This window comes from Panicum hallii, chromosome 8 (assembly GCF_002211085.1).
Source record: "Panicum hallii strain FIL2 chromosome 8, PHallii_v3.1, whole genome shotgun sequence".
Taxonomy (NCBI): Eukaryota; Viridiplantae; Streptophyta; class Magnoliopsida; order Poales; family Poaceae; genus Panicum; species Panicum hallii.
In genome coordinates, this window is record NC_038049.1 from 36,706,396 (window position 1) to 36,721,635 (window position 15,240).

The following is a 15,240-nucleotide window of genomic DNA, read 5'->3' on the forward strand; positions in this document are numbered from 1 at the left end:
ATAGATTATCCATTTCTTCACAAGAAATTCCCTTCTAGTGCTATGACTTTGTCAACAAGCTTCATTTGGATATGAGAATAAATAGTTAACATCAAACACATGACTCAAATCATATAGTATTCATTGCTTGTCAATATCATCACTTTAATTATAGTCTAGCCACAAGTCTTGTCATATGGGCTTTTTATCTTTACTTTCAATATCTTTCATTACAAATATTCCATTGCTATGACAATCAATTTCTGCTCATATGCTCAACAAGATGATTAGTTCTTTAATCGTGGTGTCATTTAATTCACCAAAACCCACTAGGAGCCTAGATGCACTTTCAGAAACCCTAAATAAAGTTTATATATTCGGGATTTAGGACCCACATGTCAGCCACTAAATCGGGTTTGGCGGGTTTACAAATGTGGATATCATTTTTTCAAACCCGTTAGCAGATTATCCGTCGAGTTTAAGATCATACCCGTGCCCGTGCCCACGGGCATAAATCCAAACCCATATCCATGTCCGTCGAGTTTCTATGCACGGGCACACGGATATTTTGTGCCTGTTGCCATTTTACTATATCCTCTAATAGTTGTTGGTGACCTAAGTGGCTAAATTGTTGTTGTGGTGTGGGTGGTTTAGCATCACTTTGCAAGTTTAGGGGGTGAGGGATAGCTTTTATTCTGTGTTGCTCGAAATGTTGCGCCTCCCGGTTACCATTTTACATGAAGTTAGGATGAAAGTGTTTGAGCCTTCCTAACCTTTTTATAGCTGCCTCAAATATTATTCCATTCCATTTCTTTGAAGGGGGTCTGGGGGACCATTCTTTTATCCCTCCTCCGAAGAGATATGATATGCGTATGCGGACCCGTTCAACGCGAGAAGTTGGTTGCATATTTTCCCTCGGGGAATTACAATGAGGGCTGAGCACTATTGGATAAAAGGGAGAGAGGTCAATCGCCATTTTCCCTTTGTACCCAGGAGAGATAGATTAGATTTAAATAGTTAGCATTATGGAGTTGTGGATTTAACTGCGACCACAGGAGAGAGGAGAACGACGACAGGAGCACATGGTGGCCCTCGTATGGTTCTCATTGCCTCGGATTCATGAAAAATACAATGTAATGATCACATATGTGGTGTCGTTGTTAATTTATGGTCGTCGATCATGATTCTTATAATGGTTTCCTCAGCCCCAGAATATAGCTATATTTAGCTCTTTTAAGAAAAAAAAATAAGGAGCACTAAAAAAATAAGGAGCACTAGAAGGTCGAATATGCCCATCATTAAATATGTGGCAACTCCATGCACACCTGACATGAATGCATACATGGTTTGTTCATGGCATCATTTCCTTCCAATAGATTACATTCCACCACGTTAAAAAGGAATTTTTTTGCATCCATGTTTAAAAAGGAGTTTGACCCTTCGGGTCTTTTTTGCATGCACGTTCAAAAAAATTTGGGCACGTTAGAAAGGCAGTGTGGGTGCGGCAACACAGAGGGACATAAAGCATGAGCGGATGGCTACGTGAAAACGGGGACGACAGAATGGTATTATGGACCGTTGGCTGATTTTATTAGCACTTGGAACTCCAACCTAGCTATATTCTTGAATGGGGGAGTATTACTTTGTAGTTAAAGTGAATTAGATGATTAATTATGCTCTAATTAGGTTTTTAAATCAGATTTTCTATTTATCTTATAAATGCCCTTTCAAAATAGCATTTTCTAATCATGTTGCCCTTTCAAATTAGCATTTCTAATCATTTTAAATGATATTCTAATAATATTAGATTAGGATATCTAACATGTTTTTTTGATGCAGTTTACCCTTTGCTTATGTTGTCTATCTTATAGTTAGGGTTTATGAGATGAAATATGTGTCTGACTTTGGATTGATTCTTCAGGTAAGATTGAAAACCATGGGTTAGTGTTGGTGATTCTTATCCAAATAGATGAATCGACAATCATATACCAAGGTCCGGACATATGAGTATGCATCACAAACAAATGGATCCACACGACGCGTCCACATCATGAATAAACACACACTCGCATGTTGAGTAAAATATACGCTCGCACTAACCCGCTTACGCTTTTGTCCTTATTTACGTAAAAGGTTTAATCCAAGGGTTGGAATGCATTTGACACTTTCATTTATATGTTGACTAACCTCACCCTTAACAAGCAATATGGGACGATTCCTACAAATGCTTCTGTTTAAATATGGGCCACTAGCAGCACCTAATCCAAGGAATAGCGAAAAGATGAGTGCTTCTAAAATGGGAATATACTAAGTAACCACAAAAATTTAGCAGAGATTATATACCAAAAAAATATCTTCAGAATTATAAAATAGAAAAAGGAATAAAAGTAAGAAAGAAAATAAAACAAAACGAGAAAAAAGAAAGACACATTACAAAGAATATTTACTCAAAGATTAGAAAACAAATTTAGAAGAAACTCTGCTATCGACAAGTTGTATAATATTTTTTTTTATCAAAGTCAGTAGGGGAAGTCCCCACCTTTTTTATATATTTTTCTATTTCAAAACCGTTTAATTCGCTCCCATCCCATGGGAGTCGAATCCAGACCAGTTGCTCTAACCACTCGGCTAGATGCCATTTCGCAAAGCTGTATAATGTTGAAATCCATAGAAAACAATTTGCAAATGATAAGCTTGTAGGTAATATTCGTGTGCAAAGTACAACTCAGTATACCATTGGCAGTTACGCCCAAAATTCGATGGACTGCTTTTTGCATACCACCCTCGCCTCAAGGATACACAATATGTGAAACTCACGAAATATTTGGCCCAAAAAGAATAATGCATTGAAATATGCCCCCACTAACCACCCACCCAAAAAAATGGGGATAGATTCAGCTGGAAATTACACTTGATAAATAATTAGAAAAAAAAAGAATAACAACAAACATAGCACAATACCGTTACAGGCCAACCTCTCTTCCTGGCGTAGAGATATTGCCATAGATACAAATGAAATACAGTGATGAGACTACACTTCTGATGGCATGAGCATCTGATTTGCAGAATCTTTGATAAATTCTTGCACTGATACACGCGTCAGTTATGTTCTCACTGAACAGCATGGCATCTTGCACCTAGAGAAGCCTGAGATGCGCAGTATCGTTCAGCCTTTTTATTTGCCACCCTGTTCTCGATGAATGCTCAAGAACTGTAACCGAGGAATCGTCTATACATATTCTCTGTGACATCATAGGATTGCAATCCAGCAGACCTGCAATCAGACAACGAATGGGGGTCGCATGGCTGAAAATCGCAATGGAGGTGGCTACAGAACTCCCTAAACTTCCTTCATGAAGGAGATGCCTCTGGTTTATATCTTTAGGGGAGAAGTCATCCTCAGGATCATTGTCCCCTGAAGTGACAAATTGGAGCCGGCTCTTCCCAGATTTCTTTTTTTGGAGGCTATGTCGGTTGAGCCTGTACAGCAGATCCCAAGGAGGACCATCTTGGACAGAATTGCTGGAGCTCTGTCGAGAGAACCCTTTGGGCTCATTTTGTTGTGATAGTGTGTCCCCCATTGCTACCTTTTCTGGTAGCCTTAGGATGGTCCGGTTGAGGAATTCCATCATCCGAAACTGTACCTGCCTGAGGGACTCACCAGATGGTGCTGAGAAATCAGGTTGGGAGCTCTCCATCAGATTGACCATTTCTGGAGTATAAATTTCTGACTTTGGGCAGCCCTCCCACTGACCTTGGCTCATCTCAGTCAGAGAATCTGATAGTTGAATCTGCTCCTCCGGGAAATCAAGTTCCTGCAGATTAGCATAAAAAATATTACAAACTGCAAACCAGTCAAAATAAAAGTAAAAAGAAATGTGTGTTGTCTAAGGGAGGAAACAGCTGTGCCTAGAAGTTATATGCAATAATTTTGTTGTCCCAGAAATAGTATGCAACTGTCATTTGCATAATAGAATAACAAACTGATTTAAGTGCACAAGGGTATTGTATAAAAACCTGTAAAGGTCCCAGTTCAATTCCATATTATAACAAAGTCTATTTCATGAAAGCTTTCATTTACTGACGCAGACTTAAGACATGTCTAAAAGCAATGAACTTTACACCCAGATTGAAGGAGTTGCTATCATAAGATGAAAGGCTTTATGGTGTAACACTCAGAACTCATTGGCTAATAGAAGAAAAGGGACGACCATTGACAGTTTAAGAGAGATGATAACACAGATACAAGATATTATTAAAATATCACAGAAAACAAACAATAGATCATTAAAAGTTTGTAACAGATTGATTTAACCGTGAAACAAGCAACATATTCAGCACATAACATATCAAGCCAGAGTCAAAAGTCTGAAAATAATGTTTTGATGTTTAAAGAGTCCAACATTACCGGCATCCGATGTTTCGAACAACTTTGAAGCAAAACAGCAACACATCATAGAATCCGATATACACTTCAGTATGTCTGCATTTGAGGAATGCCATTTTAAGGTATAAGGTATCATCTGTTCTACAAAACTGTGGTACAGTTTGAATCAAATTTAGAGGCAAAAGTTTCCATAAAAGGTTCCAGGAGAACTCGTAAATTTTTTAGTTTATTAGTTGCAATTGATTGTCAAGAACCAGGCCAGTTGTTCAATGTAATCTGTAACAGAAAGATACTCTTAGAGGATAGAAATCTTATGAATTTTTAAGTTCACTGTTCCAAAAATGGAAATATTTTGATTGCAGTGACTTGGATGCTAGGTTGGGGAATGTCACCAGTTTCCCATCACAGCTAACCCAAATGGCTGTAGGCCCCCGAAATAAGGGAATACACTGAAAAGGAACAAGTTACTGTTTTGATAATTCAGAAGTACTCATTGTTTAAGAGCAATACGTCCTATAATAAATGTACAGTACATGACCCTTCATTCAAATCCTAAACGACCATTCTTAAATGAATTTAAGTCCACAACAAGAAGAGGCAATCCCCCCAAAAGAAGTTAGTTCAGAGAATAAAGAGTAAAGATTTCAAATGCACAAATAAACAGGAATGCATAAGCAGAAATCAACTCTCCAAGAAAAACATAATATGCAGATTGCAGAAGCAAAGCTGCTGGACCATCATCTCAGCTAGGTTCAGTTGCAGACTTGTATCTAATGCAGTACCCTCATGATACCCCACATTCACCACTACTAGTTTCTACCAAACCCACCAAAATCTCACCAAAGGATTCAATCTACATTTGCAGTACATTTCCACACGCCAACACTCACGGTGCAACTGGTCAGCCGAACACGCCAGAGAAGCGGTTCGCTGAGCCAGCCCGGGTTCGAGTCACGGCACAAGCTTCTTAAGATGAAAATCAGGGGGACGTCTCTCCCCCTGGTCGAGTTTTTTCAGTACATTTCCACACCATTATTTTTTAATGCAATTTAAATATTCATTTACATCAAGTGTTTCTTTCGCCATAGCCATTCCTGTAATTCCTAATGTGTAACGTGCTCAAACAACATTAATGCCAATAAAAAAATGTAGATGTTAAGCAGGAAACATGTAAATATTGAAGTACCTACCAGTAAGCTACATAAACAACAACAACAACAACAACAACTTAGCCTTTTGTCCCAAGCAAGTTGGGGTAGGCTAGAGATGAAACCCACAGAAAACAAGAATAAGAAACACAAAAAGGGTACAAGCCAAAGGAAGAATTAGGGGTTAAACAAAAAGTAACAAAGATCACGGTTCAGGTACGTTAATTGCTAATTTCCAAGCGCTCCTATCCATAGCTAATTCCTTAGCAATATTCCACTCCTTAAGATCTCTCTTGACCGTCTCGTCCCAAGTTAGTCCAGGTCTACCTCTACCTCTCCTTACATTATCGCCCCGCTTTAAAACTCCACTACGCACCGGCGCCTCGGGAGGCCTCCGTTGTACATGTCCAAACCATCTCAACCGATGTTGAATCAACTTCTCCTCGATAGGTGCCACCCCGACCCTATCTCGAATCTCTTCGTTCCGGACTCTATCCCTTCTTGTATGCCCGCAGAACCAACGCAGCATACGCATCTCTGCTACACTCAGTTGCTGGACATGTCGCCTTTTTGTAGGCCAACATTCAGCACCGTATAGCATCGCCGGGCGAATCGCCGTTCTATAGAACTTACCTTTTAGCCTCTGTAGCACCTTCTTGTCACAGAGGACGCCAGAAGCCTGCCGCCACTTCAACCAACCGGCTGAAATTCTATGCCTAACATCTTCATCAATGTCTCCATCTTTCTGAAGCATTGATCCTAGATACCGAAAAGTATCATTCTTGGCCACCACTTGACCTTCGAGGCTAACGTCCCCATCCTCATACCTAGTCGGGCTAAAGTCGCACATCATATGCTCGGTCTTGGTCCTACTCAGTCTGAACCCCCTCGACTCTAACGTGTGTCTCCACAGCTCCAACTTCATATTAACCCCTGCCCTACTCTCGTCAACTAGCACCACATCATCAGCAAAGAGCATACACCAAGGGATATCACCCTGTATGTCCCTTGTGACCTCATCCATCACCAAAGCAAATAGATAAGGGCTCAATGCTGACTCCTGATGTAGTCCTATTTTAATTGGAAAGTCACTGGTATCGCCATCACATGTTCGAACACAAGTCATCGCATCCTTGTACATATCCTTGATGAGGGTAATATACTTAGTTGGGACTTTGTGTTTTTCCAAGGCCCACCACATGACGTCTCTTGGTACTTTGTCATAAGCCTTCTCTAGGTCAATAAAGACCATGTGTAAGTCCTTCTTCTCCTCTCTATATCTCCCCATCAACTGTCGTACTAAGAAAATCGCCTCCATGGTCGACCTCCCAGGCATGAACCCAAACTGGTTTTGGGTCACCCTTGTCAATCTTCTTAGGCGATGCTCGATAACCCTCTCCCAAAGCTTCATCGTATGGCTCATCAACTTAATCCCCCGGTAGTTAGTACAACTTTGAACATCTCCCTTGTTCTTGAAGATCGGTACTAATATACTTCTCCTCCATTCCTCCGGCATCTTATTTGACCGGAAAATTAGGTTAAAAAGCTTAGTTAACCATACTACCGCCCTCTCGCCCAGGCATCTCCACACCTCAATGGGGATGCCATCAGGACCCATCGCTTTACCTCCCTTCATCCTCTTCAAAGCCTCCCCAATCTCTGCCTCCTGAATCCTCCTCACAAAGCGTCTGTTAGTATCATCAGATCAGTCGTCCAACTCGAAGGTAGGACCCTCATTTTCCCCATTAAACAACTTATCGAAGTATTCTCGCCATCTGTCTTTGATCTCCTCATCCTTCACCAGAAGTCGATCTGTCCCATCCTTGATGCATTTGATTTGGTTTATGTCCCTTGTCTTCCTCTCACGGGTCCTAGCGATCCTATAAATGTCCTTCTCTCCTTCCTTCGTACCTAGCCGTTGATAAAGGTCATCAAAAGCCTGACCTTTCGCTACACTTACAGCTCGCTTTGCAGACCTCTTCGCTAATCTATAGCCCTCAATGTTGGTTGCGCTCTTGTCGATGTGAAGGCGTTTGAAACACTCCTTCTCCTTAATAGCCCTTTGCACCTCGTCATTCCACCACCAAGTCTCTTTCACTTCCTGCTTGCCTCCCCTACTCACACCAGACACTTCTGAGGCCACCTTCCGAACACATGTCGCCATCTTTAGCCACATATCATCTACATCTGTTCCTTCTTCCCAAGGCCCCTCGCCTAGCATCCTCTCCTTAAACGTTTGTGCCTCTTCCCCTCTAAGCTTCCACCACTTCGTTCTCGCAATCTTGGCACGTTTGTCCCAGTGGGCACGTACCCGAAAACGAAAATCCGCCACTACAAGCTTGTGTTGGGGGACAACACACTCCCCAAGTATCACCTTAAAATCTAAGCATGCACGTCTATCCTCTCTCCTAGCAAGGATAAAGTTGATTTGGCTCGAGTATTGTCCACTATGGAAAGTCACTAGATGGGACTCCCTCTTTCTAAAGAGGGTATTAGCTAACAGCAGGTCGTGGGCCACCGCAAAATTCAAAACATCCTCCCCCCCCCCCCCATTCCTACTACCATACCCGAAACCCCCGTGTACTCGCTCATATCCTACATTAGTCGCTCCCACATGGCCATTGAGGTCTCCTCCTATGAAGAGCTTCTCACTGATAGGCACGGTACTAACCATGCTATCAAGGTCTTCCCAAAACTGACTCTTGGAGCTCTCACTAAGACCTAACTGAGGGGAATAGGCACTGATCACATTCAGAACCAAATCTCCAATGACCAACCGCACTAGGATAATCCGGTCGCCTTGCCTCCTAACATCTACAACTCCATCCTTAAGGCTCTTATCGATCAAGATGCCTACACCATTCCTACCCGAAGTTGTCCCCGTGTACCAGAGCTTGAAGCCAGAACCCTCCACCTCCTTCGCCTTCTGGCCCTTCCATTTAGTCTCCTGCACGCATAGAATATTTACACGCCTCCTAATTGCTACATCGACTAGTTCTCTTAACTTACCTGTTAGAGACCCTACGTTCCAACTACCTAGACGATGCCTAGTTGGCTCAGCTAGCTTCCTTACCCTTCGCACCCGGCTCAGCTAGTAAGCTACATAAAGGCCACAATAAAAGCTCAGAAACTTTCCTAACAACAATCCATGTCAGGTTACTATGTGTACGGTACAAAATATTGTCATATAGCTCTAATTTATACTAGTGTCATTTGAAAGATGCAGTCTGCTCCAAACAAGCACAGCCACTCCTGTCAGGCTAATAACACATACAGGGTAAAAAAAAAGGGATTCCCTCTTGGTCCCTTCTAATATATTTGTATCCATATGTTTTCCCTACTCCCTACTGGTAATCCATGTGAAACTGCTATGCATTGAAATAAGTACATAGTGTACTATTTAGAGCTCGAAGGTGAGTGTACTATTTAGAGCTCAAAGGTGAACACTAATGCGAGATGCAGGTTTAGTTGCTACTTGTGTAAGAATGAGGCATAGATTTATCACTCTTAAGAACAATATAACAGATAACAGCATAGTTTCACCACAGCTTGCTGGAAGACTCTCAACAAAAAGTTCTGACGTTGCCATGAAAGCAAATACAGCTTCACGATAGGAAACGTTGAAGACTCTCAAAGTTACCAGTAACCGCTATCTTGCCACTTAAGTGAACTGAATAAGATTCAGATATAAGATAAAAAAAATCATTCAAAGCGGGAAATAAAATGGAAAGAAACCTTCAGAGCTTGAAAGATAGCATAGCTGCTTTCTCACAAAAAAGAATCACATAAGAACCTATGTCAATCAGTTGCAAAATGTAATCAGAGAACTAGCGTGCATTATCAGTGCGAAAGTCGAAGGGTTGCATCTCCAAAGGGAACCGAACCCTTGCATACAAAGAAGTACATTCAGCAGCAGTTCCATAAACACTAATGCACTCCTGAACTTAAAAAAAAACGATTCTCCTGAACTACAATAACAGGGACGAATCAAAGATGATGAATATCCACCAGCCCATATGCTAGACCAAGTGACTGATTTCAGGCTTTCAGCATCATTATAAGGCACGATCCCAGAGAACAAACACAGGACACAACAATGTCAAAGTCTATCACAAGAGGTCAACATTTTTTGATAAGATTATTCATTTAGCACAATAAGGAAAATTCCAAGACAAGACGAGAAGAAGGGTACAAGTACAATGCACAAGCAAAAAGACATAATGTTGGTTTCATAATTCCACAAAGTTTGTCCTTACGATGTACAAATCTACAAGCTTTCAAAGTCAATTCAGGCGCATTCCAAGACAAAAACGCATTAGTAGCAACCCAATCAAAATGTGCTATCAGGAGGAGAGCCAAGAAGTGCTCACCCGGCAGATGAGCGCCGCGGTGGCGCGGGCGCGGTCGAGCGGGGACGCGAACGCCGCGGCGAGCCTCGCGCCGCGGGAGCGCAGGAACACGGCGAGAGCGCGGGCCTGCCGCTCCCCGCGCGCCGTGAGGGCCGCGGCCGGCCACCGGCCGCCGACGAGGTCGGGGCGCATCGCCGCGGCGCACTCCCCGTGGCTGACCACCACGACCTCCACTGCCGCGGCGGCGTCGGCGTGCCTCCCCGCGTGCGCCGCGGGCGGGGGCGGGAGGAGGACGTGGCACGGGTCCCAGACCTTAATACCGGGGCCCGCGAGCAGGCGGGGGGTCCCCGCCGCCGAGGGCTGCGGCGAGAGTGGCGAGTCCGCGGCTAGGCACGGCAGCACCTCGGGCTCCTGCTCCAGCACCTTGGACGCGGACGCCGCCGGGGGCACGCGCACTGGCGCCGGCTCGAGCGCGGGCCGCCGCGGCGCCGGCGGGCCCGCGGAGGAGGGGGCAGCCGCGGCTGAGGGCTCCTCCTCGTCGTCGTCTTCGCCGCCGGCGGTGGAGACGGAGGAGTGGGAGGAGTGCGCGGAGCCCATCGCGGCGGGGCGCGCGAGATCTGACGAGGTGGGAACGCGAGCGAGCTGGGGGGACAGTGAGGACGACGGCGAGAGGGTGTCGGGTTTGGCTGGCCTGTGAGCTTCTGGCAGGGCAGCGTGCACGGAGATTCGTGCTGCTGCGCTGATGTCCGTTGATGCCGTTTTGCTCACATTTTCTGCTTTTTTCCTTTTATTTTTTTCTAAAATCAAGGCGCTTCGCTTTGTTCTACGCTTGCGTACGCAGCGATGATTCGCCAAGAACGATGAAAAAATCCTATATTTAACAAGTGGCCATAGATCTCCGCGCGAAAAAAATTAGAAGCTTTTTTTACTTAGATTCTACATGCGATATTCTTCATTTTCACTACTGTTTTCCACACGGACATTGGAGCCGTTTGGGACGGCTCTCCCAAAACAGCTTCACTATTGAAGCCAAAACTGGTGAAACAAGAAAAGTAGATTTACCCGATTTACTTTTATCTCGACTTACAAAATAATTTCACGCTATTTTTATGAAACGGGTGAAGCTAAAGCTGAGGCTGATAGAAGCCCTACCAAATGTGCCCATAAGTACAACTACTAAACATGTACAACTAGATACTTAGATGACACATCGTATATAACGTGGTTTTAAGACTAAAAGAATTTATGAATTTAAAAGCAAGCATTCGAATTAAAAATCCAATTAAACCATCGTGTTGCTCTCAACGGTACCTTCAAAATAAGAGCTACTTACATATATTTAGATGGTAATTTCTTCATGGTAGAAAATATTTTTATCTTTGTTCTAACCTGCATATGATTTTTTATAAAAATACTTATGTATTTCTAAAAAGTTGATTATTGTAAGTTGGTTGGAAAACTAAGTCCGACAATGATGTACGTGGTACGAAGAGAGCACCGATGCTACAAAGGCATTACAAGATGACTAGATAATTAAGTGGAATGAGTGAATATTTTTGCGTTAAAGATATAGGTGATGTCGGTCAAAACCTACCGACGAGCAACAACAGGGAACACGAGGAGCCGGGAGGCTCCCGGAACTGCAGGTGAGCCCCGATCCCTCAGTCAACGGTCTAGGATTCGGCACACGACCTGACGTCTGGGTTGTTAGGCGTGCCACGTGACCTTATACCTGATCAGGAAGGTGTAGAAATAATTTTAGTTAGTTTCCTGCACGTATAGACACGTTCAAACATTAGTCCGAGCCATGATCGGCTTATCGGGTGATCCCCGATATCGGCTGTAAAGAGCCGATTGTCTTCCAGTATTAGATCGGATCTAAGTATTTAAGCAAAGCCCATATATCCGATGGTAATATAAACCTGTTCTGTAACCAATAAGCTAGTTCAATCTACGGCGGTTAAGCTTTCACTGTATAACCGGAACATCCTATGCGTAGCTAAGCCTAACAAATACGAAAGATAACAGAATAACAACCTAAACAGAGGCCTAAAAACTAATAGAAAGCCGATTCCCGGAACAATCTCTCTTTAGGTTAATACAAAGCATCAAACGTACTGCTGGATCATTTAACTCGTTTGAAGGGTCTAATCATGCGGATATTAAGCTAAATCTTTGATGAACAAAGACTAACCATGACAGATTGGATCTATTAATTGAAAACAGAGCAAGGTGCTGCCCTTACACCCGAGATCGGGCATGAGGGCAGCTAAACGCTTACGGGTGGCAAGCAACGCATGAATATAGAATAAAAAGCCGATGCATCCCTATAGGCGTTAAGATAACTAGTGTTACTCGCCATCAACAATGCTTCAGTATGAGAAACACAAAGATAAACAGGCAGGAATGATGCAGCTCCGATCACGCGAAGCGTGATCGGGGCTGCACGACACTTACCTGAGAGAAACCCTAGAACAGGGGTGGCGATGCGTCGAGAGTTATTTGCGAATGATTGTTATTATTTATTCGTAGTCCAAGGTACATATTTATAGTCCGGAGACTTGCCTCTCCTAATCAATCCTAAATGACTACGACATGAATCCTGTCTATCTCTATCTAAACTAATTTAAACGCACACACCTATCCAGATACATGGCCAATCCTGACCTTAAAACGCCCGCGTAGGGGGCCGATTCGCAAGCTATTACAATTATCCTTTGAGCCCATCTTGCTCGCGGTCCATCTTCTGGCCTAGCTAAATTATGGCGATAACAATAGGCAATTTTAATGAATACACCAGCATTTTATTTGGTTTAGTAATGTCTTTTTATAGTTTGGTTTAGCATTTTAAAATATGGTTTCAAAATATGGGCGGATTGGGCTTGTTTCATTGACAAAAATATACGAACGGGTCCTAAATCCAATATATAAATAAGAAAATATAAGCATTTGAAGATAATTTAATCTTTTTTCACGCTTTCACTCCTGTCTCGTATATGTATGCAACTCCTTGTGACTAAAAGTAGAAAAGAGATGTAAGCTGCTGATAGCACTACTTTTCTAAACATGGGTGTGTTGTAGCGAAATAGCATTTAACAGGCTTAGGTTTAACTTTCGGTGGAAGCGACTTAAAAGATCTAGAATAGAAAATATAAAAAATATATTGGGAATAGAAAATATAAAAAATATATTGGGACTTCCCTTACTGACTTTGGTCAAACATGGATGTGCTGTAAAGAGAGATTAAAATACGGCCGCCAACCATTCATTAGCTGAGTCCATTTATATTTGTTTCATGGCATTTTAGTTTTTCTCCGACTTGTGCGTGTTTGCATAGTGTATTTTCTCTTTGCTTAGGGAAAATTCTTTGAGAAACCTCATTTAAAAGGATTCTAGAAAACATTTGTGGAAATAAGTTTCTAAAAGGCCTTCTGAAGTATTTTCAATACCTTTTTCTATGGATGTTTCCATGAAATTTTAGTTAGTTGCGAGAAAGTTTTCGTCATAAGGTTTATGAATTTTTTCTAGAGAAGTCTTTAGGCAACATTTTCAAAGAAAAACTTGTGATGGAAGAAAGTTGCAAAAGAGTAATGTTGGATGATGAATTTTTGTTCTCAGCTTGTTGGCTGGTGGCTAGGTTCACTTGGAAAGCCACTCACCGATAGTGGTGGGCCTACATAATTGTTTCAATAAATGTAAGTAGCTTACCGCTTTATTGTAGACTCCCCAAAATAGGAAATTAAAGTACTTAAACTACTCTTACTATAGAATAGGTAAAAATGCAAAAAATATGGTACTAATCGCTTGTGGTGGATTGCATATTTGAGGACCTTTTGGTCCAGGGCCAGCAGCTCATCAAATCCAAGTACCGGGCTGGGGGTGGTACAAATGTTTCATACGTTGCAATAGATATTAAAAAACAAGTGGATGAGGAAGAAGAGTTTGCAAATGCCGTTGCAGCCGTGGAAAAGGGGATGGAAAAAGCTGTAGCAGCAGAACAAGGGCAAGAGCAGATTGAAAATGCCATGGCAGATGTGTTGGAAGAGGTTGAACAGGATGTGGAAAGTGGAGCTATTATAACTGAGTTCAAGCCGGATCACATTATTACCGATCCGGGCTGCATATTCCAATTGATTAATTTTATAGGATATTAGGGCTGAGTTAGAAGGTCTTCCATAGCTAAGGGTCCAACTCAACCAATTGGTTGTAATTTTCCTTCCTCAAAGGGTAAGAGCAGCTTTAAGCAAAATTGGTTTTCAAAACATAATTGGCTAGAATATAGTAGGGACAAGGATAAGGCTTATTGCTTCTATTCTTATATTTTTAACCATGACCAAATCGATGATAAATTTGGTCATGATGCCTTTACGTCGTGAGCATATCGATTAATTTGCATGGTGTCGGTGTTTAACCGGCTGCCCACCGTGGGATATACCCAAGGTGGTAAGTTTTGGGTGAAGGGACGCCGAGATCAGGAACTCGAAGGTGCAAGGAACACAAAGCTTAGATAGGTTCGGGCCGCAAGATGCGTAACACCCTACGTCCTGTATGGTGGTTTGTATTGCCTTTGGTGTAGAATGACCTAGTGATCTTCTGTTTTGAGAGGGGTCCCTGACCTCCCTTATAGATCCGAGAGGCCAGGGTTACAAAGATACCAACTAACACTAGCTAAGGAATCGTACCAGAACATATCTCGAGTAGATTCCTCCTGTATCGGTTAGCCTTATCTCTTATTTAAACGGAATAAATAAGAGATAAACAGAATGAATAAGAGATAAGGCGAACTTAATCTCTTAGACCTCTTTAAACTACGTCATGTATCCAGTCCCGTGCCCCGGGTCTGACAAGCCCCCGAGCTCTTCGTAGCTGAGTACTGCAGGCTGATCGAGTACTTTCGAAGTAGTCTTCATCTTCTTCTGAAGCTTCGTCTTGAAATTCTCCTTCGAGTACTTTCTTGGCTGCATCGAAGCTATGAGGTGCTCATGCCCCGAATTTTATTTCTACTATGGTGTGCGATTGAAAAATCGCACTCCATATGGAGTAGCCCCCGAGCCTTAGGTTGAATCAGAGAATCAGGCTAAGGGTCCCATTAATCTACAATCCTGCTTATCCTTCAAAAAATTTAAAAAAATAAGTAGTCGATGCCACGTATCCCGCAGCCCCCGAGCCTTGAATCCAAATCCCACAAAATTTGGAGATAAGGATCCAACAACCGTGGCATGCAGGCAAAAAATGACAACTTGCGAAATTACCAAAATGATGGTACAGTGATGAGTATTAGATTATTAATGCGAAAAACCCCTTTTTTCGGGCTAACTAACCCTGAAAAAATGGTTAATCGAATATCTAATCCAAACAATCCACCAAATGACCCCTC

General features: G+C 42.5%; 1 protein-coding gene across 1 annotated transcript; it reads right to left on the reverse strand.

The window, feature by feature from the left end:
• Window positions 1–2,710: 2,710 nt before the first annotated feature.
• Window positions 2,711–10,536, reverse strand: LOC112872434. The gene is made up of 2 exons (XM_025935505.1): window positions 9,885–10,536; window positions 2,711–3,794 (listed from the first exon to the last, which is right to left on the reverse strand). The coding sequence occupies exons 1-2, from the start codon at window positions 10,458–10,460 to the stop codon at window positions 3,117–3,119; spliced, it is 1,254 nt and encodes a 417-aa protein (XP_025791290.1). The 5' UTR covers window positions 10,461–10,536; the 3' UTR covers window positions 2,711–3,116.
• Between the last annotated feature and the right edge of the window lie 4,704 nt (window positions 10,537–15,240).

What these genes read in the sequence shown, in the direction of transcription:
- LOC112872434 (XM_025935505.1), bottom strand. Translation starts at nt 10,460, where the DNA reads ATGGGCTCCGCGCACTCCTCCCACTCCTCCGTCTCCACCGCCGGCGGC. An exon ending in CCGCGGCGCTCATCTGCCGG is followed by an intron (nt 3,795 to 9,884) that starts GTGAGCACTTCT and finishes GCTAATCTGCAG; the next exon opens with GAACTTGATTTCCCGGAGGA.